The sequence below is a fragment of the Somniosus microcephalus genome, chromosome 28 (genome assembly GCF_052327205.1).
Source record: "Somniosus microcephalus isolate GS21.2 chromosome 28, FLI_Smic_1.0, whole genome shotgun sequence".
NCBI classification, from domain to species: domain Eukaryota; kingdom Metazoa; phylum Chordata; class Chondrichthyes; order Squaliformes; family Somniosidae; genus Somniosus; species Somniosus microcephalus.
Genome location: NC_141014.1, coordinates 36,741,947 through 36,767,330, shown reverse-complemented (window position 1 = coordinate 36,767,330; position 25,384 = coordinate 36,741,947). Strand labels below are relative to the sequence as shown.

Sequence of the window (25,384 nt, the reverse complement as noted above, 5' to 3'; positions counted from 1 at the left end):
ATAAGTGCAGAAAGAGCTATTGATTAACATGCAAGTGCCATTGCAGCGGCAGCAGGGCTGGGCATTAGACCTTGGATGTCCCTTTGGCCCTAATGGGAGGTGCACATGCAAGGATGAGGGGGACACTGGAAAGGGTACTCACCTTGACCAGCCGACATAGGTCATTGTATTTCTTGCGGCACTGGTCCGCACTCCTGGGAACATCGGAGTTGGAGGAGACCCTCCGGGCAATTTTGGTCCAGGCCTCCCTGAACTGGCTCCTGGGAGCCTTCCTGCCACTAGCCGGGCACACGACCCGTCTTCTCTTGCGTACCCCATGAAGGAGCACACCCAGCGCATGCTCAGAGAACCGCTGGGCTCTTTCACAGGCCCTCTCCATGACCTCCAGGCGTTGATTTGGTACACAACCAGTCCTGAGGCCTAGTTGCAGGGCTACAGCATGCAGGGCGTGGCTGCAGTCAAAGTTGACCCTTCCCCCTTTAAGAGCTGGCCGGCGTCAGGGTGTCTGCTGACACTCACCACATGATCGCACCTGCGCTGCGCCCGGAATCGGCGTTATCAGGCTGCATCGCCGGATTAGCGCCTGAACACAGGGTTCCAACGCCTTTTGCAGCGCTCGGCCAAAAAGTTGGCCAAATCTACTGAATTTCGGCGAGCTCGCCTGCACTTTCCGGCGGCCGCTAAATTTGCCGAGCGCCCGACTTTAGCGCCGCAATAGCGTCCGAACTGAATTTCTAGGCCATAGTTCGTTATACCTTTGTACTTGCAATACAGTCACCTTAGAAATTCAGATGAATTTGTGACAAAATTAGAGATTTGTTTGTTTATTGCAGGTGGTTGTGTACTTAATGTAATATCCAGAGATCAGGTGGTCCAGGGTGAGTCTGCACTGTCAGCGAGTAAGGAAGATGGAAATTCTACCCCATGTGTGCAGAGGGTGATGGTTGTGGAGTCCTTGGGCTGAAAATTCAGTAGGGTTAGCGCCCATTTTGCGGCGCTAGAGGGCCTAGCGCCGCAATGATAGCCGTTTCTGAAATTCACTTCGGCGCTGCCATCGGCGTTAGCCGGTTGCGCTGCGCCGGCACCGATGACGTCATCGGTGTGCGCAGTGTCCCGGTTGCCGTGGCAACGCGCCCGAACGCCGAAATTCAGTTGCGGCCGCCTCGCCCGTGGCAGCCGCAACTAAGACTCTGGCAACCGAGTCTTACACAAGTTAGCGCCGGCGCATTAAGGTCGCGTGGCGGCCGGCCGCTTTCCCGCCGGCCGCCTGCCCGCACCTCCCTCCCCGGACTCCTCCACCCCCCCCCCCGCGGAACAGATGCGTCTGGCCTGCAAGCCCGGCACTTGTCCGAGGTGCCGGGCTCATTTTTGAAAAAATCAAACGGCCAGCGATCGGGTGAAGGCAGCGCCTCCTTAACGGGAGGAGGAGGCCTGCACTTCCCCAGCCTGCCGCACCGCATCGGGTGCCGCAGCGCCGGATTAGCGCCGCAATGCGGCACTCAGCGCCCATTGGGAGGCACTCATGCCCGCCAGTAGCGCCGGCAGCCGTCTGGGCGCGGCGCTACTGAATTTTTGGCGCGCGCAAGGGAATTAGCGCCGGCGCTAAATTTCCGGTGCTAAAGCCCTGGCGTGGCGTCAACTCAATTTCTAGGCCCTTGTTTTACTCTCATTATGTTCTGCGTTTACATATAATCCAGTATATATTTGTAACCGGGTTGGGTTTACATCCTGTGAATCTAAGGTGCAACCAATCATGTTTATGGATCTTAACCGCCAGTGTGAAATGCACCATCCGGCTAATTCACAGGATTTGATGGTAAAGCTGGATCATCTGCTCGTGGTTTAATAGCAGGGTGTCTGGCAGTTTATTATAAAAGGGAAAGAAAGAGCTTGCATTTATATAGCGCCTTTCACAACCTTCTAGTTTGGTAACAATTGCAAACTTGGGATACGGTTCCCCCATTCCAAATCCAGGTCACTTATCTATCTGTATAGTGAAAAACTGACTCCAGCTCTAATCTCTGGCACTCACCACATTTCACTGCTTGCCAACCCAAGAATGTCTCTTTTATAACAACTCTCCGCCTATTACCTTTTTAAAATAATTAAAATGTATTCTGGGAATAAGGGCATCGCTAGCAAGGCTGGCTTTTATTGCCCGTCCCTACTTTGTGAAGGTGGTGGTGAGCCTTCTTCTTGAACCGCTACAGTCCGTGTGGTGAAGGTTCTCCCAACAGCGGTTAGATAGTGAGATCCAGAATTTTAACCCAGTGACGATGAAGGAACCACTATTCCTTCGTAGTTTGCTTGAAGGTCAGAATAGATATACTGCATCTATATGGCACAGAAAATGCCTCTAAAATGTCTGTTGGTAGAACACAATTTCCCTGCTGTAGCATAAATGCAGCGGAGGCCAGAAGATCTCTGGTGATTTCGAGAACAGCAAGGTCAGGATTTGACCTGTGCCCTACTCTCACTGCCAAGTGTAGTGTGTAGAGTAGTAATTAAATGGAATACATACTCCTTAAAACAAATGTACAATTAACCAGCAAAAAAAGGTCATGATCCAAATCCTAAATACAGGATTCATGTGTAGCTTTTTACACTGGTGAATGTGTGTCCCACTAGCACATATCCAAACACCCTTCTTACCAATACTCCCTGCCCAAGAGGGTGGAAGTCAACCCCAAAGAAACATTTGCTTAATCTTGAAATTGCAAATGATTATTAGTTAATGCAGTGTGTGCTGGTGATAGGCAGTGTCTAGACTTCCAGTGGCCATTGTGTAACGAGCTGGTTTCCATTCCTTGCCCTGGCAGAAAGAAGTTGAATCAGATGCTGAGCAGTTCTTAGCCCAGAAGGTTAGCCCATATTGATGGAAGCAGTGTCTTATTTATCATTTATTACATTCTGCTGTGCTATTATTTATTTTGTGCTTTAGCCAACAATGTCCTGCATCCTGAAAATTTTAGCCTAAACTTGCTTTGCCAACCTGATGCAGATGGCATGTGGAGAGACTGCGATTGTCCTGCTTAGAGCAGAGAATGTCAAGGGGTGTTCCAAATTATAGGGGGGGTTCTGATTAAGAGTAAAGAAGGAGTGGTTTTCAGTGGTGGATTGGTAACTAGAGGACACAGATTTACAATAATTGCCAAGGAACCAGCGCACAGTTGGAGATTTCCCTCCCCCCCTTCAATTATATAAAAAAGGTGAGTTGTTACAAGCTGGAATGCACTGCTTGAAAGGGTAGTGGCAATAGATCCAATATTGACTCAAGGGAATTTGATATATACACCTGAGACAGGAAAAAAATGACACTAGGTTGAAAGTGCAACTAATTGGATAGTCAGCACAGGTATGATGGGTTGAATGGCCTCCTTCTGTGATGCATGTTTGTATAATGTGGGTGAATAGGACACCACACATTCATGATATGGTGTTGTCAAGAGCCCACCTAACAGAACATCATCACTGGTCAAATACAGTTATCTGAATTCCCATGGTTGTCAGCCAAGACAATGTCCAAATTAGAGGCTCGAGTAATCTTGCATTTTGTGAAATACCAAGACCCTCAATTCTCCTCTTTGGAGATGTAGCCACAGACCTCTTGTCAGGCCAAATGAGGCATGGGGGGAGAAAAAAGGTAGGTTAGAATCCAGCCACAAGTTACAAGAAACTCTCGATTTACCGGCACCTAAATAACCAGAAATCTCAGTTAACCGGCAAAATTCAGGAGTAGGTTCAGGTAAGTTTTACTTCATATTACTAGCCGTTCCTCAATCTGTGGCTGTGCAATCGGGGTTCCTGCATATGTTGCTTAGCAACAGGGAAGCCTGGATTTGTTGCTGTGTACGGAGCTCTCGTTCCTTTTAACTATACCTCTCTCTAATCCGGACTTTTCGATAAACCGGCACTATGCCGGTCCCGTCAGTGCCAGATAAGAAAAATAGTTTCCTGTAAACAGCTAGATGTTCTGCTGTGAATATCTCCAAGCTTGGTGACAAAGTTACTAGATCCACTATTCAATTGGCACAAGGAAAGACAAACCACTCCAGTGCTGAATAGCTTTTATTTTCATCGACAGCAGTTAAAGGAGAAAAATCAGATCAAGAATGAACCACATCCAAAGTCAACATTCACCTCAAGTCTTAGTCACACTTCATAGTGAAGTTGGAGGTCCTACAACATTATGTTGAGATTCAATTGAATGCAGAGGGATAGGGAATCATTCCCCTAACGTGTGCTTGTCAAACAGGTACTCTCCCATGCCATTCTCAGGGGCTCCCAGTCTCTTCAAGTTGGTGATGTGATCTCCAAGCTTCTTGATCATCTTCACTTGTTCATGCAAGTAGTGGGTCTCCAGGAAATCACACAACTGGAAAAAAAAAGAGAAACCAGTCAGTACAGACAACAGATCAAGGATAACACTGAGGAATTGTTCCGCATCTTCTCCTGGACTGGATGGTTGGTACAAGTTGTGCACTTGGTGGATTTTGCCCCAGGTTAGATTACTGCACAGGTGTCAGATTCAATACTTTAGAATTGGATTGCAGAACTCCTTCAGATACTATAGTGCCCCCAGGCCAAAATTAATGATAAGTCTACAGTATGATCTGGAACCTACATAAAAAAGGGCTTGTTCAAAGCTCTGCAATGGACAAACAGTCTACTGGATATGGAGATCATTCCAATAGTTGCATTAAATGGCAGATAAATGCCTCAGCCATCACCCTCAACACATCTGAAGATTCATAGTTGGAACTTACATGAGGGTCTGTCCTCTCAGTGGACAGTTTGTGCAGATCCAGCAGACTCTGGTTGACATTCTTCTCCATCTGCAGAGCTCTCTGCATCGCTTCCAGACCATTGCTCCACTCATCCTGCTCTGGTTTCTGGAATAAAAAGGACAGAAGTTACTTTTGAGAAAGTTCTACCTCAATGAAGGAAATTAAAGGCTGCAACAACCTCAAGGGTTTCTGCCCAAGGCAATGGAGTCTGTGCGAGGCAGTGGATGACATGGAGAGGCAACAGCACATTATTACCTTGAAATGAATACCACCTCCCACCATCTCCAAGTGAATCAATGAAGACTGAATCTCCTCATGGAAGATGGGACTTCAAAAGAGAAATACTGAATGAACAGTGGATTCTGGTATCAAGTCTCCTTGGAAGATTGGATTGCTGTCTTATGCTTGAAATGTAAAAGGTTTTTCCTTTCTTTCCCACCCCCAGCCCAACCCCAAAAGTAGTTCACAAGTTAAAGAAGCTCATCCTTTTTCTGAAAAGATACCTTGATGTCGGCCAGGACAATACGCCCCCCACGCCGATTCTGGAATTTCATCAGTTTCTCAGCGTGCTCACGTTCCTCATGTGACTGCTCCTTGAAGAACTCAGCAAAGTGACGCAGGGCAACATCATCCCGGTCAAAGTAATAGGACTGTGGAGAGAAAGAAAGATTTCACCTGTGTGCAATTCAGAATGATCACTTGGCAGACTGGTTATTGGGCAATGCCTTATTTTGTTGAAATATCATTTTCAACTAGTTATTAATGTTTGTTCATTGAACAGTCGGTCTCTCTTCTCACATTAGAAACCACACAACTAAATTGGCAAAAAAGGAGGCTCCATCAGCAGGAAAGACTGGGGGAGGGAAATAAAGGCCAAGCTGGAGATCAGTGGAATTACTTCTACTCATTTGTTATGTAAAGTTAGTAAGGGTATGACTGCAAAACCAACAGATTCATGCTGCAAGATCAACTCACCGAAGGAAGGTTTTACCAACAGTACACCATCCTCAAGTCACTTCAACAGACGGACTAACCAGCACATGATTAATTGCAGCCACTAATTGAAACATTTGCACTAGTCAAATCCATTCTCTTCAACCTGTGACAAATACAGGACTAGAAAACAGCTTCTGTTTGAAGTTTAAGCCTTTTTAGATCATGCAACTAGGAAACAACTAGACATCTAGCTAGTTTATTATATAGACATCATTCAAATAGAGAGTAAAGTAGATAGATAACTCACCATGTAGAGATAAACATAGGAGGAATAGAGCTCCATGTTGATCTGCTTGTTGACAGCATCCTCACAGTCCTTGTGGTAGTTCTGACGCACTTGGGCGGCCATCTTAATTTCTATAGTGTGTCTGGATTTCAGCAAGTCCACCAACTAGACTTGCTCACTCAATCTAACTGCTGTGAAAGTGAGAACCAGCACATTTTAAACTCTTGGACAACCCCTCATTTGCAGAACAGATGATGAGTGACAGTTATTGGTAGCCAATCAGATAACTTCCATGCCTCAACAAAATCCACAAACTCATTCATCTATATATATAAAGCGATGCTTCTGTCCGTCTGTCTGTCTGTCCTTCTGTCTGTCTGTCATCGCCTGTGCGTCTGGGCGGCTATGCGCTCGAAAGTTACAGGGCGTAGCTACGCGTGCGTTACGTCGAAAGAAAGCTTACCTTTCCAAAACGGTTTTAAGCTTATTTATGTTTCGGCCGGGCTAAAATCACGCCCGCGGTATCCGAAAAACCTTAACATTCCGCTCATTAGCATCTCATTATCCGCTCATTAGCGACAGAGTGACCTCGAGCTCGACCAATCGCACGCCGGGTTGCTGGCGTGTGCCACCGGGCCAATCGGTGCGTGTGTGGGCGGGCCTTATCGTTCTGAACCGAGGTGAGTCACCGCCATCTTGATTCCAAACTTTTCCTTTCTTTTTCCCGCTTTCTACGTCTTTAAAAAAAACGTTGCTTTTAAAACACATATTGTTTTTAAAAAAAATGATTTAGAAAGTCATTAACTTATCTAATCTCATTAATTTTCCTACCTTTCCCCGTTTTTCCAGGTAGGCCTCGAAGCCTCGGCCTCTCCTCCGCACCCACGCCCGAGCTAGGCACCTCCCGGCCCCACTCGAAGGCTGGAGGGGCGGGCCTCAGCCCAGCGCCGCTACCTTACTAAAGGGTGCGCGCGCAGCAGGAGCAGCTCAGACGCGGCGTCTCTCTCTCTCTGGCTCGGCCGGGGGGCGGGGCTTGGTGAGCGTCAACGGTTACCCTGGCAACCGGGCCCGCCGGCCGTCTCGCACAGCCGCAATCTTGAAGCCAGCTCGGGAGGCCGGTGCTCGGAAGATCGCGCCTCCGGAGTTCGGTGCTTGGTTGGGTTGGGGCGGGGGCCAGTCTCGGGGGGGGGCCAACCAGGGGGCTCGGGAGTTTGGGGGCACGGGGATCAGGGGGCTCGGGGACTCTCCCCCTTCCCCCCTCCCTCCTCTCCCCCCCTCCTCTCTCCTCCTCCCTTCTCCCCCCCTCCCTCCCCCCGCCCATCCCTCCCTCCCCCGCTCTCTCCTCCTCCCTCCTCCCCTCCCTCCCCGCCCCTCCCTCCCCTCCCCCCTCCCCTCCCCCGCCCTCCCCCCTCCCCCGCCCTCCCCTCCCTCCCCCCTCCCCTCCCCCGCCCTCCCCTCCCCCCTGCCCTCCCCTCCCCCCGCCCTCCTTCCCCTCCCCCTTCCCCTCCCGCTCCTTCCCCTCTCCCCTTCCCCTCCCCCCCTTCCCCCCTGCCCCCCCTTCCCCCCCCGCTTCCCCCCCGGCCCTCCCTTCCCCCTCGCACCCCCTTCCACCCCCTCCCACCCCCCCTTCCCCCCCACCCTCTGCCCTCCCTTCTCCCCCCCTCCCCCCGCCCTCCCTTCTCCCCCCTCCCCCCACCCTCCCTTGCCCCCGCCCCCTTCCCCCCCGACCCCCCTTCCCCCCACCCGCCCTCCCTTCCCCCACCCGCCCTCTCTTCCCCCCAGTCTCTCTCTACCCCCCAGTCGCTCTCTCTCTTCCCCCCCAGTCGTGCTCTCTCACTTTCTCTCTCTCTCCCCCCCCGCAGTCGCTCTCTCTCTCTTCCAACAACAACATGCCCTCGAAAGAGCCTCGGCACCGCCGGGCACTTCAGCTAGTCTATATATATAAATCGGTTCTTCTGTCCTTCTGTCTGTCTGTCATTCTGTCTGTCATCACGTGTGCGTCTGTCGGGCTATGCGCTCGAAAGTTACAGAGCGTACCTACGCATGCGTTACGTCGAAAGAAAGCTTACCTTTCCAAAACGGTTTTAAGCGTATTTACGTTTCGGCCGGGCTAAAATTGCGCCTGCGGTATCCGAAAAACCTTAACGTTCCGCTCATTAGCATCTCATTATCCGCTCATTAGCGACAGAGTGACCTCGAGGTCGACCAATCGTACGCCGGGTTGCTGGCGTGTGCCGCCGGGCCAATCGGTGCGTGTGTGGGCGGGCCTTATCCTTCTGAACCGAGGTGAGTCGCCGTCATCTTGATTCCAAACTTTTCCTTTCTTTTTCCCGCTTTCTGCGTCTTTAAAAAAAACGTTGCTTTTAAAACACATATTGTTTTAAAAAAAAATGATTTAGAAAGTCATTAACTTATCTAATCTCATTAATTTTCCTACCTTTCCCCGTTTTTCCAGGTAGGCCTCGAAGCCTCGGCCTCTCCTCCGCACCCACGCCCGAGCTAGGCACCTCCCGGCCCCACTCGAAGGCTGGAGGGGCGGGCCTCAGCCCAGCGCCGCTACCTTACTAAAGGGTGCGCGCGCAGCAGGAGCAGCTCAGACGCGGCGTCTCTCTCTCTCTGGCTCGGCCGGGGGGCGGGGCTTGGTGAGCGTCAACGGTTACCCTGGCAACCGGGCCCGCCGGCCGTCTCGCACAGCCGCAATCTTGAAGCCAGCTCGGGAGGCCGGTGCTCGGAAGATCGCGCCTCCGGAGTTCGGTGCTTGGTTGGGTTGGGGCGGGGGCCAGTCTCGGGGGGGGGCCAACCAGGGGGCTCGGGAGTTTGGGGGCACGGGGATCAGGGGGCTCGGGGACTCTCCCCCTTCCCCCCTCCCTCCTCTCCCCCCCTCCTCTCTCCTCCTCCCTTCTCCCCCCCTCCCTCCCCCCGCCCATCCCTCCCTCCCCCGCTCTCTCCTCCTCCCTCCTCCCCTCCCTCCCCGCCCCTCCCTCCCCTCCCCCCTCCCCTCCCCCGCCCTCCCCCCTCCCCCGCCCTCCCCTCCCTCCCCCCTCCCCTCCCCCGCCCTCCCCTCCCCCCTGCCCTCCCCTCCCCCCGCCCTCCTTCCCCTCCCCCTTCCCCTCCCGCTCCTTCCCCTCTCCCCTTCCCCTCCCCCCCTTCCCCCCTGCCCCCCCTTCCCCCCCCGCTTCCCCCCCGGCCCTCCCTTCCCCCTCGCACCCCCTTCCACCCCCTCCCACCCCCCCTTCCCCCCACCCTCTGCCCTCCCTTCTCCCCCCCTCCCCCCGCCCTCCCTTCTCCCCCCTCCCCCCACCCTCCCTTGCCCCCGCCCCCTTCCCCCCCGACCCCCCTTCCCCCCACCCGCCCTCCCTTCCCCCCACCCGCCCTCTCTTCCCCCCAGTCTCTCTCTACCCCCCAGTCGCTCTCTCTCTTCCCCCCCAGTCGTGCTCTCTCACTTTCTCTCTCTCTCCCCCCCCGCAGTCGCTCTCTCTCTCTTCCAACAACAACATGCCCTCGAAAGAGCCTCGGCACCGCCGGGCACTTCAGCTAGTCTATATATATAAATCGGTTCTTCTGTCCTTCTGTCTGTCTGTCATTCTGTCTGTCATCACGTGTGCGTCTGTCGGGCTATGCGCTCGAAAGTTACAGAGCGTACCTACGCATGCGTTACGTCGAAAGAAAGCTTACCTTTCCAAAACGGTTTTAAGCGTATTTACGTTTCGGCCGGGCTAAAATTGCGCCTGCGGTATCCGAAAAACCTTAACGTTCCGCTCATTAGCATCTCATTATCCGCTCATTAGCGACAGAGTGACCTCGAGGTCGACCAATCGTACGCCGGGTTGCTGGCGTGTGCCGCCGGGCCAATCGGTGCGTGTGTGGGCGGGCCTTATCCTTCTGAACCGAGGTGAGTCGCCGTCATCTTGATTCCAAACTTTTCCTTTCTTTTTCCCGCTTTCTGCGTCTTTAAAAAAAACGTTGCTTTTAAAACACATATTGTTTTAAAAAAAAAATATTTACAAAGTAATTAACTTATCTAATCTCATTAATTTTCCTACCTTTCCCTGTTTTTCCAGGTAGCCCTCGAAGCCTCGGCCTCTCCTCCGCACCCACGCCCGAGCTAGGCACCTCCCGGCCCCACTCGAAGGCTGGAGGGGCGGGCCTCAGCCCAGCGCCGCTACCTTACTAAAGGGTGCACGCGCAGCAGGAGCAACTGAGACGCGGCGTCTCTCTCTGGCTCGGCCGGGGGGCGGGGCTTGGTGAGCGTCAACGGTTACCCTGGCAACCGGGCCCGCCGGCCGTCTCGCGATCGGCGGTCTTGAAGCCAGCTCGGGAGGCCGGTGCTCGGAAGATCGCGCCTCCGGAGTTCGGTGCTTGGTTGGTGGTGGGGGGGGGCCTCGGGGGGGCCAACCTCGGCAGTTCGGGGGTGGGGATCAGGGGGCTCGGGAGTTTGGGGGGACGGGGATCAGGGGGCTCAGGGACTCTCCCCCTTCCCCTCCTCTCCCCCACTCCTCTCTCCTCCTCCCTCCTCCCCCCTCCTCCCCTCCCCCCTCCCTCCCCTCCCCCCCTCCACTCCCCTCCGCCCTCTCCCCACCCCTCCCCTCCCTCCCCTCCCCCCAGTCGCTCTCTCTCTTCCCCCCAGTCGCTCTCTCTCTTCCCACAGTCGCTCTCTCTCTCTCTTCCAACAACAACATGCCCTCGAAAAACCTCGGCACCGCCGGGCACTTCAGCTAGTTAATTAATAAAGTGAACATTGGGTCAGCCAATCAGAGCTTTGAAGTGAAATTTAGCTGATTACTTACGAGCAGCCTTTTCGTTATAGAGTCATAGTCACAGAGTTATACAGCACAGCAAGAGGCCCTTCGGCCCGTCGTGTCCGCACCGGCCATCAAGCCCTGTCTATTCTAATCCCATTTTCCAGCACTTGGTCTGTAGCCTTGTCTGCTATGGCGTTTCAAGTGCTCATCTTGTTGTTGTCGAGTCCATTGACCTCTTTTAAAAATATTTTGTTTAAAATGTCCTGAACTTAAAATACATAGTTATACCTTTGCACTTGCAATATAGTCACCTTAGGAATTCAGATAAATTTGTGACAAAATTAGAGATTTGTTTGTTTATTGTAGATGATTGTGAACTTAATGCAATATTCAGAGATCAGGTAGTCCAGGGTGAGTCTGCACTGTCAGCGAGTAAGGAAGATGGAAATTCTATACCAAGTTTGTCAGAAATCTACCCCATGATTGCAGAGAGTGATGGTTGTTGGGAAAGAAAGAAGAAAGACTTGCATTTCTATAGCGCCTTTCATGACCACAGGACGTCCCAAAGGACTTTACAGCCAACGAAGTACTTTTGAAGTGTAGTCACTGTTGTAATTTAGGAAATGCGGCAGCCAATTCTGCACAGCAAGCTCCCACAAACAGCAATGTGCTAATGACCAGATCATCTGCTTTTGTTATGTTGATTGAGGGATAAATATTGGCCAGGACAGCGGCGATAACCCCCCTGCTCTTCTTCGAATAGTGACATCTGATGTTTTACATCCACCCGAGAGAGCAGACAGGGCCTCGGTTTAATGTCTCATCCGAAAGACGGTACCTCTGACAGCGCAGCACTCCCTCAGCACCGGCATTGGAGTGTCAGCCTAGATTGTTGTGCTCAAGTCTCTGGAGTGGAACTTGAACCCACAGCGTTCTGATTCAGAGGCGAGAATGCTACCCACTGAGACACAGGTTGATTCTCATTACATTCTGCGTGCCATATAATCCAGTATATACCTGTAACGGGGTAGGGTTTACATCCTGTGAATCTGAGGAGCGACCTGTTTAGTTTATGGATCTTAACCGCCAGTGTGAAATGCACCATCCAGTGAATTCACAGGATTTCATGGTAAACCTGGATCATCTGCTAGTGGTTTAATAGCAGGATGTCTGGCAACAGGAGTGGGATAAAAGGGAAAGAAAGAACTTGCATTTTTATAGCGCCTTTCACAACCTAGTTTGGCAACAACTGCAAACATGGGATATGGTTCCCCCATTCCAAATCCAGGTCACTTATCTATCTGTATAGTGAAAAACTGACTCCAGCTCTAATCTCTGGCACTCACCACATTTCACTGCTTGCCAACCCAAGAATGTCTCTTTTATACCAACTCTCTGCCTATTACCTTATTATTAAATAACATTCATTCTGGGAATAAGGGCATTGCTAGCAAGGCTGGCATTTATTGCCCGTCCCTACTTTGTCTGTGAAGGTGGTGGTGAGCCTTCTTCTTGAACCGCTACAGTCCATGCGGTGAAGGTTCTCCCAACAGCGGTTAGATAGGGAGCTCCAGGTTTTAACCCAGTGACGATGAAGGAACCACTATTCCTTCGTAGCTTGGCTAAAGGTCAGAATATATATACTGTATCGATATGGCACAAAAAAAGCTTCTAAACTGTTTGTTGGTAGAACCCAGTTTCCCTGCTGTAGTATAAATGCAGCGGAGGCCAGAAGATCTCTGTTGACTATGAGAACAGCAAGCTCAGATTTTGACCTGTACCCTACTCTCACTGCCAAGTGTAGTGTGTAGAGTAGCAGTTAAATGGAATACATACTTAAAAAAAACAATTAGCCAGCAAATGTCACGATCCAAATCCTAGATTCATACGCGGCCTTTTACACTGGTGAATCTATGTCGCACTAGCACATATCCAGACACCCTTCTTACTCCCTGCCCACAAGGGTGAAAGGCAACCCCAGAGAAACATTTGCGTAAACTTGAAATTGCAAATGACTATTAGTTAATGCACTGTGTACTGGTGACAAAGTGTCTCGTCATCCAGTGGGCACTGTATAAAGTGTAAAGAGCTGGTTTCTATTCATTGCCCTGGCAGATACAAGTTGAATCAGAATGCTGAGCAATTCTTAGCCCAGAAGGTTGACACATATTGAAGTAAGCAGGTACTTGGTTATTATTTATTACATTCTGGTACGCTATTTTTTTTTGTTGCTTTTGCACCCTAAACATTTCAGCCAAAACTTGCTTTACCAGCCTCACACGTAGTACATGGTATGTGGAGAGAGTGGAGATGCGGGGTTTATTCTTCTTCGAGCAAAGATTGTCGAGGGATTTTCCGAACTATATGAAATTTTGATTTAGAATAATTAAGGAGGAGTGGTTTCCACTGGTGGGGTGTTAACTAGAGGACACAGATTTATAATAATTACCAAGGAACCAGAGCAAAAACAGAGCTTATTCCCCCCTAAATTATATAAAAGTGAGTTGTTACAAGCTGGAATGAACTGCTTGCCAGAGTGGGGGGGGTAGTAGATTCAGTAGTGACTCTCAAGTGAATTAGATATATACTTAAACAGGGAGGGGGAAAAAAAAAGATAGGCTATGGGGAAAAGTAGGAGAGTGGGACTAATTCAATAGCCAGCACAGCTATGATAGGCTGACTGGCCTCTCTGATGCATGTTTCTATAAATGGGGGTGAAAAGGATGCTACACATTCATGACATGGAGTTATCAAATGCCCACCTAACAGAGCAACATCACTGGTCAAGAACAGGTACCTGAATTCCCATGGTTGTCAGCCAAGAGATTGTTCCAAGGAGAAACTCAAGCAATCTTGCATTTTGTGAAATACAAAAACCCTCAAGTCTCCAATTTGGAGATGTAACCACAGACATCTGGTCAGGCCAAATGAGGCAGGGGGGAAAAATGCAGCTGAAGTTCCTGCACAAGTTAAACAGCTCGGTCATCTGCTGCTGAGGCTATCACGAGCTGGGTGTCACAGACACCAGATCCACTACTCAATTTACACAAGGAAAGACAAACCACTCCAATGCTGAATAGCTTTTATTTTCCTTGACAGCACTTGGAGGGGAAAAAAGTCAGCTCAAGAATGAACCACATCCAAAGCCATCATTCACCTCAAGTCTCAGTCACACTTCATAGTGAAGTTGGAGGTCCCTCATCAATATGAGATGATGAATTGAATGCTGAAGGATAGGGAATCATTCCCCTAATGTGAGCTTGTCAAACAGGTACTCTCCCATGCCATTCTCAGGGGCTCCCAGTCTCTTCAAGTTGGTGATGTGATCTCCAAGCTTCTTGATCATCTTCACTTGCTCATCCAAGTAGTGGGTCTCCAGGAAGTCACACAACTGGAAAAAGGAAAGAGAAACCAGTCAGTACAGACAACAGATCAAGGATAACACTGAGGAATTGCTCCACATCTTCTCCAGGACTGGATGGTTGGTACAAGTAGAGCATTTGGTGGATTATGCCCCAGGTGAGATATTCAATACTTTAGAATTGTATTCTACAACTCCTTCAGATACTAGAGTGCCCCCAGGAGAGGTTTAATGATAAAGTCTACAGTATGATCTGGACCATTCATTAAAAAGGGCTTGTTGATATCGCTGCAATGGAGAAACAGTCTTACTGGATATGGAGATCTTTCCAATTTCAACCATCACCCTCAACACATCTGAATATTCATAGTTGGAACATTAGAAACTTACATGAGGGTCAGTGCTCACAGTGGAGTGTTTGTGCAGATCCAGCAGACTCTGGTTGACATTCTTCTCCATCTGCAGAGCTCTCTGCATCGCCTCCAGACTATTGCTCCACTCATCCTGCTCTGGTTTCTGGAAAAAAACAAACCAGAATTTACTTGAGAATGTTCTACCTCAATGAAGGAAATTAAAGGCTGCAACAACCTCAAGAGTTCCTGCCCAAGGCATTCAATACAATGGAGTCTGTGCAAGACAGTGGATGACACAGGGAGATGCAGCAGCAAATCACTCATTACCTTGAAATGAATACCACCTCCCACCATCTGCAAGTGAATCAATGAAGATTTAATCTCCTTATGGAAGATGGGACTTCAAACCAGAAATACTGAATGAACAGTGGATTCTAGTATCAAGTCTGCTGGGAAGATTGGATGGTTGTCTTAAGCTTGAAATGCAAGCTCTTTCTTTCTCTTCCACTCTCCATTTCCCACCTGAATCCCAAAAGTAGTTCACAAGTCAAAGAAGCTCATCCCGTTTCTGAAAAGATACCTTGATGTCCTCCAGGACAATACGCCCCCCACGTCGATTCTGGAATTTCATCAGTTTCTCAGCATGCTCACGTTCCTCATGTGACTGCTCCTTAAAGAACTCGGCAAAGTGACGCAGGGCAACATCATCCCGGTCAAAGTAATAGGACTGCAGAGAGAAAGGAAGTTAGGCCAGGCTAAAGTTTCACCCGCATGCAATTCAAAATTATTTCTGATCAGACTGGTTATTGTGCAATGCCTTATTTAGAAGAAATATCATTTTCAACTAGTTATTAAATGTTTGTTGATTGAACAGTCGGTCTCTTCACATTAGAAACAGCACAACTAAACTAGCTAATAGGAGGATCTATCAGCAGGAAAGATTGGGGGGTGGGGGGTAGAAATAAAGACCAAGCTGGAGACCAGAGGTCAGTGGAACTACTTCTACTCATTTCTTGTGGAAAGTTAGTAAAGGAAGAACTGCAAATCCAACAATTTCCTACTCAAATCATGTCATTAAGGAAGGTTTTACCAACAGTACACCATCCTCAACTCACTTCAACAGAAGGCATGAAGGCCTAACCAGCATTTGATTAATTGCAGTCACTTAATTGAAATATTTACACTACAGTCAAATCCATACTCTTCAACTGGTGACCAATTCAAGACGAGAAAACAGCTCCCATTTGACATTTAAGCCCTTTTCGGTCATGCAACTAAAACAACTAGATATCTAACTAGTTTATTACATAGAAATCATTCAAATAGAGTAAAGTAGATAGATAACTCACCATGGAGAGATAAGCATAGGAGGAATAGAGCTCCATGTTGATCTGCTTGTTGACAGCATCCTCACAGTCCTTGTGGTAGTTCTGACACACTTGGGAGGCCATCTTAATTTCTATAGTGTGTCTGGATTTCAGCAAATCTACCACCTAAACTTGCTCACTCAGTCTAACTGCTGTGAAAGTGAGAACCGGCACATTTTAAACACTTGGGCAACCCCTCATTTGCATAACAGATGATGAATGACAGTTATTGGTAGCCAATCAGATCACTTCCATGCCTCAACAAAATCCACAAACTCATTAATTAATAAATAAAGTGAGCATTGGGTGAGCCAATCAGAGCTTTGAAAGTAAGTTTTGCTGATTACTTACTAGCAACCTCGTTGTCGAGTCCTTTGACCTCTCTTACAAATGTTTTGTTTAAAATGTCCTGAACTTAAAATACATAGTTCGTTATACCTTTGTACTTGCAATACAGTCACCTTAGGAATTCAGATGAATTTGTGACAAAATTAGAGATTTGTTTGTTTATTGCAGGTGGTTGTGTACTTAATGTAATATCCAGAGATCAGGTGGTCCAGGGTGAGTCTGCACTGTCAGCGAGTAAGGAAGATGGAAATTCTACCCCATGTGTGCAGAGGGTGATGGTTGTGGAGTCCTTGGGCTGAAAATTCAGTAGGGTTAGCGCCCATTTTGCGGCGCTAGAGGGCCTAGCGCCGCAATGATAGCCGTTTCTGAAATTCACTTCGGCGCTGCCATCGGCGTTAGCCGGTTGCGCTGCGCCGGCACCGATGACGTCATCGGTGTGCGCAGCGTCCCGGTTGCCGTGGCAACGCGCCCGAACGCCGAAATTCAGTTGCGGCCGCCTCGCCCGTGGCAGCCGCAACTAAGACTCTGGCAACCGAGTCTTACACAAGTTAGCGCCGGCGCATTAAGGTCGCGTCGGCCGCCTGCCCGCACCACCCTCCCCGGACTCCTCCACCCCCCCCCCCGCGGAACAGATGCGTCTGGCCTGCAAGCCCGGCACTTGTCCGAGGTGCCGGGCTCATTTTTGAAAAAATCAAACGGCCAGCGATCGGGTGAAGGCAGCGCCTCCTTAACGGGAGGAGGAGGCCTGCACTTCCCCAGCCTGCCGCACCGCATCGGGTGCCGCAGCGCCGGATTAGCGCCGCAATGCGGCACTCAGCGCCCATTGGGAGGCACTCATGCCCGCCAGTAGCGCCGGCAGCCGTCTGGGCGCGGCGCTACTGAATTTTTGGCGCGCGCAAGGGAATTAGCGCCGGCGCTAAATTTCCGGTGCTAAAGCCCTGGCGTGGCGTCAACTCAATTTCTAGGCCCTTGTTTTACTCTCATTATGTTCTGCGTTTACATATAATCCAGTATATATTTGTAACCGGGTTGGGTTTACATCCTGTGAATCTAAGGTGCAACCAATCATGTTTATGGATCTTAACCGCCAGTGTGAAATGCACCATCCGGCTAATTCACAGGATTTGATGGTAAAGCTGGATCATCTGCTCGTGGTTTAATAGCAGGGTGTCTGGCAGTTTATTATAAAAGGGAAAGAAAGAGCTTGCATTTATATAGCGCCTTTCACAACCTTCTAGTTTGGTAACAATTGCAAACTTGGGATACGGTTCCCCCATTCCAAATCCAGGTCACTTATCTATCTGTATAGTGAAAAACTGACTCCAGCTCTAATCTCTGGCACTCACCACATTTCACTGCTTGCCAACCCAAGAATGTCTCTTTTAGAACAACTCTCCGCCTATTACCTTTTTAAAATAATTAAAATGTATTCTGGGAATAAGGGCATCGCTAGCAAGGCTGGCTTTTATTGCCCGTCCCTACTTTGTGAAGGTGGTGGTGAGCCTTCTTCTTGAACCGCTACAGTCCGTGTGGTGAAGGTTCTCCCAACAGCGGTTAGATAGTGAGATCCAGAATTTTAACCCAGTGACGATGAAGGAACCACTATTCCTTCGTAGTTTGCTTGAAGGTCAGAATAGATATACTGCATCTATATGGCACAGAAAATGCCTCTAAAATGTCTGTTGGTAGAACACAATTTCCCTGCTGTAGCATAGATGCAGCGGAGGCCAGAAGATCTCTGGTGATTTCGAGAACAGCAAGGTCAGGATTTGACCTGTGCCCTACTCTCACTGCCAAGTGTAGTGTAGAGTAGCAATTAAATGGAATACATACTCCTTAAAACAAATGTACAATTAACCAGCAAAAAAAGGTCATGATCCAAATCCTAAATACAGGATTCATGTGTAGCTTTTTACACTGGTGAATGTGTGTCCCACTAGCACATATCCAAACACCCTTCTTACCAATACTCCCTGCCCAAGAGGGTGGAAGTCAACCCCAAAGAAACATTTGCTTAATCTTGAAATTGCAAATGATTATTAGTTAATGCAGTGTGTGCTGGTGATAGGCAGTGTCTAGACTTCCAGTGGCCATTGTGTAACGAGCTGGTTTCCATTCCTTGCCCTGGCAGAAAGAAGTTGAATCAGATGCTGAGCAGTTCTTAGCCCAGAAGGTTAGCCCATATTGATGGAAGCAGTGTCTTATTTATCATTTATTACATTCTGCTGTGCTATTATTTATTTTGTGCTTTAGCCAACAATGTCCTGCATCCTGAAAATTTTAGCCTAAACTTGCTTTGCCAACCTGATGCAGATGGCATGTGGAGAGACTGGGATTGTCCTGCTTAGAGCAGAGAATGTCAAGGGGTGTTCCAAATTATAGGGGGGGTTCTGATTAAGAGTAAAGAAGGAGTGGTTTTCAGTGGTGGATTGGTAACTAGAGGACACAGATTTACAATAATTGCCAAGGAACCAGCGCACAGTTGGAGATTTCCCTCCCCCCCTTCAATTATATAAAAAAGGTGAGTTGTTACAAGCTGGAATGCACTGCTTGAAAGGGTAGTGGCAATAGATCCAATATTGACTCAAGGGAATTTGATATATACACCTGAGACAGGAAAAAAATGACACGAGGTTGAAAGTGCAACTAATTGGATAGTCAGCACAGGTATGATGGGTTGAATGGCCTCCTTCTGTGATGCATGTTTGTATAATGTGGGTGAATAGGACACTACACATTCATGATATGGTGTTGTCAAGAGCCCACCTAACAGAACATCATCACTGGTCAAATACAGTTATCTGAATTCCCATGGTTGTCAGCCAAGACAATGTCCAAATTAGAGGCTCGAGTAATCTTGCATTTTGTGAAATACCAAGACCCTCAATTCTCCTCTTTGGAGATGTAGCCACAGACCTCTTGTCAGGCCAAATGAGGCATGGGGGGAGAAAAAAGGTAGGTTAGAATCCAGCCACAAGTTACAAGAAACTCTCGATTTACCGGCACCTAAATAACCAGAAATCTCAGTTAACCGGCAAAATTCAGGAGTAGGTTCAGGTAAGTTTTACTTCATATTACTAGCCGTTCCTCAATCTGTGGCTGTGCAATCGGGGTTCCTGCATATGTTGCTTAGCAACAGGGAAGCCTGGATTTGTTGCTGTGTACGGAGCTCTCGTTCCTTTTAACTATACCTCTCTCTAATCCGGACTTTTCGATAAACCGGCACTATGCCGGTCCCGTCAGTGCCAGATAAGAAAAATAGTTTCCTGTAAACAGCTAGATGTTCTGCTGTGAATATCTCCAAGCTTGGTGACAAAGTTACTAGATCCACTATTCAATTGGCACAAGGAAAGACAAACCACTCCAGTGCTGAATAGCTTTTATTTTCATCGACAGCAGTTAAAGGAGAAAAATCAGATCAAGAATGAACCACATCCAAAGTCAACATTCACCTCAAGTCTTAGTCACACTTCATAGTGAAGTTGGAGGTCCTACAACATTATGTTGAGATTCAATTGAATGCAGAGGGATAGGGAATCATTCCCCTAACGTGTGCTTGTCAAACAGGTACTCTCCCATGCCATTCTCAGGGGCTCCCAGTCTCTTCAAGTTGGTGATGTGATCTCCAAGCTTCTTGATCATCTTCACTTGCTCATCCAAGTAGTGGGTCTCCAGGAAATCACACAACTGGAAAAAAAAAAAGAGAAACCAGTCAGTACAGACAACAGATCAAGGATAACACTGAGGAATTGTTCCGCATCTTCTCCTGGACTGGATGGTTGGTACAAGTTGTGCACTTGGTGGATTTTGCCCCAGGTTAGATTACTGCACAGGTGTCAGATTCAATACTTTAGAATTGGATTGCAGAACTCCTTCAGATACTATAGTGCCCCCAGGCCAAAATTAATGATAAGTCTACAGTATGATCTGGAACCTACATAAAAAAGGGCTTGTTCAAAGCTCTGCAATGGACAAACAGTCTACTGGATATGGAGATCATTCCAATAGTTGCATTAAATGGCAGATAAATGCCTCAGCCATCACCCTCAACACATCTGAAGATTCATAGTTGGAACTTACATGAGGGTCTGTCCTCTCAGTGGACAGTTTGTGCAGATCCAGCAGACTCTGGTTGACATTCTTCTCCATCTGCAGAGCTCTCTGCATCGCTTCCAGACCATTGCTCCACTCATCCTGCTCTGGTTTCTGGAATAAAAAGGACAGAAGTTACTTTTGAGAAAGTTCTACCTCAATGAAGGAAATTAAAGGCTGCAACAACCTCAAGGGTTTCTGCCCAAGGCAATGGAGTCTGTGCGAGGCAGTGGATGACATGGAGAGGCAACAGCACATTATTACCTTGAAATGAATACCACCTCCCACCATCTCCAAGTGAATCAATGAAGACTGAATCTCCTCATGGAAGATGGGACTTCAAAAGAGAAATACTGAATGAACAGTGGATTCTGGTATCAAGTCTCCTTGGAAGATTGGATTGCTGTCTTATGCTTGAAATGTAAAAGGTTTTTCCTTTCTTTCCCACCCCCAGCCCAACCCCAAAAGTAGTTCACAAGTTAAAGAAGCTCATCCTTTTTCTGAAAAGATACCTTGATGTCGGCCAGGACAATACGCCCCCCACGCCGATTCTGGAATTTCATCAGTTTCTCAGCGTGCTCACGTTCCTCATGTGACTGCTCCTTGAAGAACTCAGCAAAGTGACGCAGGGCAACATCATCCCGGTCAAAGTAATAGGACTGTGGAGAGAAAGAAAGATTTCACCTGTGTGCAATTCAGAATGATCACTTGGCAGACTGGTTATTGGGCAATGCCTTATTTTGTTGAAATATCATTTTCAACTAGTTATTAATGTTTGTTCATTGAACAGTCGGTCTCTCTTCTCACATTAGAAACCACACAACTAAATTGGCAAAAAAGGAGGCTCCATCAGCAGGAAAGACTGGGGGAGGGAAATAAAGGCCAAGCTGGAGATCAGTGGAATTACTTCTACTCATTTGTTATGTAAAGTTAGTAAGGGTATGACTGCAAAACCAACAGATTCATGCTGCAAGATCAACTCACCGAAGGAAGGTTTTACCAACAGTACACCATCCTCAAGTCACTTCAACAGACGGACTAACCAGCACATGATTAATTGCAGCCACTAATTGAAACATTTGCACTAGTCAAATCCATTCTCTTCAACCTGTGACAAATACAGGACTAGAAACCAGCTTCTGTTTGAAGTTTAAGCCTTTTTAGATCATGCAACTAGGAAACAACTAGACATCTAGCTAGTTTATTATATAGACATCATTCAAATAGAGAGTAAAGTAGATAGATAACTCACCATGGAGAGATAAACATAGGAGGAATAGAGCTCCATGTTGATCTGCTTGTTGACAGCATCCTCACAGTCCTTGTGGTAGTTCTGACGCACTTGGGCGGCCATCTTAATTTCTATAGTGTGTCTGGATTTCAGCAAGTCCACCAACTAGACTTGCTCACTCAATCTAACTGCTGTGAAAGTGAGAACCAGCACATTTAAAACTCTTGGACAACCCCTCATTTGCAGAACAGATGATGAGTGACAGTTATTGGTAGCCAATCAGATAACTTCCATGCCTCAACAAAATCCACAAACTCATTCATCTATATATATAAAGCGATGCTTCTGTCCGTCTGTCTGTCTGTCCGTCTGTCTGTCTGTCCTTCTGTCTGTCTGTCATCGCCTGTGCGTCTGGGCGGCTATGCGCTCGAAAGTTACAGGGCGTAGCTATGCGTGCGTTACGTCGAAAGAAAGCTTACCTTTCCAAAACGGTTTTAAGCATATTTACGTTTCGGCCGGGCTAAAATCGCCCCCGCGGTATCCGAAAAACCTTAACATTCCGCTCATTAGCATCTCATTATCCGCTCATTAGCGACAGAGTGACCTCGAGCTCGACCAATCGTACGCCGGGTTGCTGGCTTTTGCCGCCGGGCCAATCGGTGCGTGTGTGGGCGGGCCTTATCGTTCTGAATCGAGGTGAGTCGCCGCCATCTTGATTCCAAACTTTTTCTTTCTTTTTCCCGCTTTCTGCGTCTTTAAAAAAAACGTTGCTTTTAAAACACATATTGTTTTAAAAAAAAATGATTTAGAAAGTCATTAACTTATCTAATCTCATTAATTTTCCTACCTTTCCCCGTTTTTCCAGGTAGGCCTCGAAGCCTCGGCCTCTCCTCCGCACCCACGCCCGAGCTAGGCACCTCCCGGCCCCACTCGAAGGCTGGAGGGGCGGGCCTCAGCCCAGCGCCGCTACCTTACTAAAGGGTGCGCGCGCAGCAGGAGCAGCTCAGACGCGGCGTCTCTCTCTCTGGCTCGGCCGGGGGGCGGGGCTTGGTGAGCGTCAACGGCTACCCTGGCAACCGGGCCCGCCGGCCGTCTCGCGATCGGCGGTCTTGAAGCCAGCTCGGGAGGCCGGTGCTCGGAAGATCGCGCCTCCGGAGTTCGGTGCTTGGTTGGTGGTGGGGGGGGCCTCGGGGGGGCCAACCTCGGCAGTTTGGGGGTGGGGATCAGGGGGCTCGGGAGTTTGGGGGGACGGGGATCAGGGGGCTCGGGGACTCTCCCCCTTCCCCTCCCCTCCCCCCCTCCCTCCTCTCCCCCCCTCCTCTCTCCTCCTCCCTCCTCCCCCCCTCCCCCCGCCCCTCCCTCCCCTCCCCCCCGCCCTCCCCTCCGCCCTCCCCCCTCCCCTCCCCCCAGTCGCTCTCTCTCTTCCCCCCAGTCGCTCTCTCTCTTCCCCCCAGTCGCTCTCTCTCTCTCTTCCAACAACAACATGCCCTCGAAAAAGCCTCGGCACCGCCGGGCACTTCAGCTAGTTAATTAATAAAGTGAACATTGGGTCAGCCAATCAGAGCTTTGAAGTTAAATTTAGCTGATTACTTACGAGCAGCCTTTTTGTTATAGAGTCATAGTCACAGTTATACAGCACAGCAAGAGGCCCTTCGGCCCGTCTTGTCCGCACCGGCCATCAAGCCCTGTCTATTCTAATCCCATTTTCCAGCACTTGGTCTGTAGCCTTGTCTGCTATGGCGTTTCAAGTGCTCATCTTGTTGTTGTCGAGTCCATTGACCTCTTTTAAAAATATTTTGTTTAAAATGTCCTGAACTTAAAATACATAGTTATACCTTTGCACTTGCAATATAGTCACCTTAGGAATTCAGATAAATTTGTGACAAAATTAGAGATTTGTTTGTTTATTGTAGATGATTGTGAACTTAATGCAATATTCAGAGATCAGGTAGTCCAGGGTGAGTCTGCACTGTCAGCGAGTAAGGAAGATGGAAATTCTATACCAAGTTTGTCAGAAATCTACCCCATGATTGCAGAGAGTGATGGTTGTTGGGAAAGAAAGAAGAAAGAAAGACTTGCATTTCTATAGCGCCTTTCATGACCACAGGACGTCCCAAAGGACTTTACAGCCAATGAAGTACTTTTGAAGTGTAGTCACTGTTGTAATTTAGGAAATGCGGCAGCCAATTCTGCACAGCAAGCTCCCACAAACAGCAATGTGCTAATGACCAGATCATCTGCTTTTGTTATGTTGATTGAGGGATAAATATTGGCCAGGACAGCGGCGATAACTCCCCTGCTCTTCTTCGAATAGTGACATGTGATGTTTTACATCCACCCGAGAGAGCAGACAGGGCCTCGGTTTAATGTCTCATCCGAAAGACGGTACCTCTGACAGCGCAGCACTCCCTCAGCACCGGCATTGGAGTGTCAGCCTAGATTGTTGTGCTCAAGTCTCTGGAGTGGAACTTGAACCCACAGCGTTCTGATTCAGAGGCGAGAATGCTACCCACTGAGACACAGGTTGATTCTCATTACATTCTGCGTGCCATATAATCCAGTATATACCTGTAACGGGGTAGGGTTTACATCCTGTGAATCTGAGGAGCGACCTGTTTAGTTTATGGATCTTAACCGCCAGTGTGAAATGCACCATCCAGTGAATTCACAGGATTTCATGGTAAACCTGGATCATCTGCTAGTGGTTTAATAGCAGGATGTCTGGCAACAGGAGTGGGATAAAAGGGAAAGAAAGAACTTGCATTTATATAGCGCCTTTCACAACCTAGTTTGGCAACAACTGCAAACTTGGGATATGGTTCCCCCATTCCAAATCCAGGTCACTTATCTATCTGTATAGTGAAAAACTGACTCCAGCTCTAATCTCTGGCACTCACCACATTTCACTGCTTGCCAACCCAAGAATGTCTCTTTTATACCAACTCTCTGCCTATTACCTTATTATTAAATAACATTCATTCTGGGAATAAGGGCATTGCTAGCAAGGCTGGCATTTATTGCCCGTCCCTACTTTGTCTGTGAAGGTGGTGGTGAGCCTTCTTCTTGAACCGCTGCAGTCCATGCGGTGAAGGTTCTCCCAACAGCGGTTAGATAGGGAGCTCCAGGTTTTAACCCAGTGACGATGAAGGAACCACTATTCCTTCGTAGCTTGGCTAAAGGTCAGAATATATATACTGTATCGATATGGCACAAAAAAAGCTTCTAAACTGTTTGTTGGTAGAACCCAGTTTCCCTGCTGTAGTATAAATGCAGCGGAGGCCAGAAGATCTCTGTTGACTATGAGAACAGCAAGCTCAGATTTTGACCTGTACCCTACTCTCACTGCCAAGTGTAGTGTGTAGAGTAGCAGTTAAATGGAATACATACTTAAAAAAAACAATTAGCCAGCAAATGTCACGATCCAAATCCTAGGTTCATACGCGGCCTTTTACACTGGTGAATCTATGTCGCACTAGCACATATCCAGACACCCTTCTTACTCCCTGCCCACAAGGGTGAAAGGCAACCCCAGAGAAACATTTGCGTAAACTTGAAATTGCAAATGACTATTAGTTAATGCACTGTGTACTGGTGACAAAGTGTCTCGTCATCCAGTGGGCACTGTATAAAGTGTAAAGAGCTGGTTTCTATTCATTGCCCTGGCAGATACAAGTTGAATCAGAATGCTGAGCAATTCTTAGCCCAGAAGGTTGACACATATTGAAGTAAGCAGGTACTTGGTTATTATTTATTACATTCTGCTACACTATTTTTTTTTTTTGCTTTTGCATCCTAAACATTTTAGCCAAAACTTGCTTTACCAGCCTCACACGTAGTACATGGTATGTGGAGAGAGTGGAGATGCAGGGTTTATTCTTCTT

General features: G+C 48.3%; 3 protein-coding genes across 3 annotated transcripts; all 3 read right to left on the bottom strand.

Moving 5' to 3' along the window:
* Positions 1-4,050: 4,050 nt before the first annotated feature.
* LOC147099585 (ferritin heavy chain B-like) lies at positions 4,051-6,197 on the bottom strand. The gene is made up of 4 exons (XM_085969330.1): positions 6,031-6,197; positions 5,291-5,437; positions 4,767-4,892; positions 4,051-4,375 (listed from the first exon to the last, which is right to left on the bottom strand). The coding sequence occupies exons 1-4, from the start codon at positions 6,130-6,132 to the stop codon at positions 4,226-4,228; spliced, it is 525 nt and encodes a 174-aa protein (XP_085825456.1). The 5' UTR covers positions 6,133-6,197; the 3' UTR covers positions 4,051-4,225.
* A 7,619-nt stretch (positions 6,198-13,816) lies between these two features.
* LOC147099584 (ferritin, higher subunit-like) lies at positions 13,817-15,989 on the bottom strand. The gene is made up of 4 exons (XM_085969823.1): positions 15,815-15,989; positions 15,046-15,192; positions 14,503-14,628; positions 13,817-14,142 (listed from the first exon to the last, which is right to left on the bottom strand). Exons 1-4 carry the CDS (start codon positions 15,914-15,916, stop codon positions 13,993-13,995), a joined length of 525 nt encoding a protein of 174 aa, XP_085825949.1. The 5' UTR covers positions 15,917-15,989; the 3' UTR covers positions 13,817-13,992.
* A 3,553-nt stretch (positions 15,990-19,542) lies between these two features.
* Positions 19,543-21,691, bottom strand: LOC147099583 (ferritin heavy chain, oocyte isoform-like). Its single transcript, XM_085969329.1, has 4 exons — positions 21,525-21,691; positions 20,785-20,931; positions 20,261-20,386; positions 19,543-19,867 (listed from the first exon to the last, which is right to left on the bottom strand). The coding sequence occupies exons 1-4, from the start codon at positions 21,624-21,626 to the stop codon at positions 19,718-19,720; spliced, it is 525 nt and encodes a 174-aa protein (XP_085825455.1). The 5' UTR covers positions 21,627-21,691; the 3' UTR covers positions 19,543-19,717.
* Positions 21,692-25,384: the final 3,693 nt, after the last annotated feature.

Excerpts from the sequence above, each read along its gene's own strand:
- LOC147099584 (XM_085969823.1), bottom strand. The coding sequence starts at position 15,916 with ATGGCCTCCCAAGTGTGTCAGAACTACCACAAGGACTGTGAGGATGCT. Across the intron at positions 15,193-15,814 it reads CCTATGCTTATCTCTCCATG|TCCTATTACTTTGACCGGGA; the intron begins GTGAGTTATCTA and ends TTCTCTCTGCAG. Across the intron at positions 14,143-14,502 it reads CTGTGAGCACTGACCCTCAT|TTGTGTGACTTCCTGGAGAC; the intron begins GTAAGTTTCTAA and ends TCCTTTTTCCAG.
- LOC147099585 (XM_085969330.1), bottom strand. The coding sequence starts at position 6,132 with ATGGCCGCCCAAGTGCGTCAGAACTACCACAAGGACTGTGAGGATGCT. Across the intron at positions 4,893-5,290 it reads TTGTCCTGGCCGACATCAAG|AAACCAGAGCAGGATGAGTG; the intron begins GTATCTTTTCAG and ends TTTTTATTCCAG. Across the intron at positions 4,376-4,766 it reads CTGAGAGGACAGACCCTCAT|TTGTGTGATTTCCTGGAGAC; the intron begins GTAAGTTCCAAC and ends TTTTTTTTCCAG.
- LOC147099583 (XM_085969329.1), bottom strand. The coding sequence starts at position 21,626 with ATGGCCGCCCAAGTGCGTCAGAACTACCACAAGGACTGTGAGGATGCT. Across the intron at positions 20,932-21,524 it reads CCTATGTTTATCTCTCCATG|TCCTATTACTTTGACCGGGA; the intron begins GTGAGTTATCTA and ends TTCTCTCCACAG. Across the intron at positions 19,868-20,260 it reads CTGAGAGGACAGACCCTCAT|TTGTGTGATTTCCTGGAGAC; the intron begins GTAAGTTCCAAC and ends TTTTTTTTCCAG.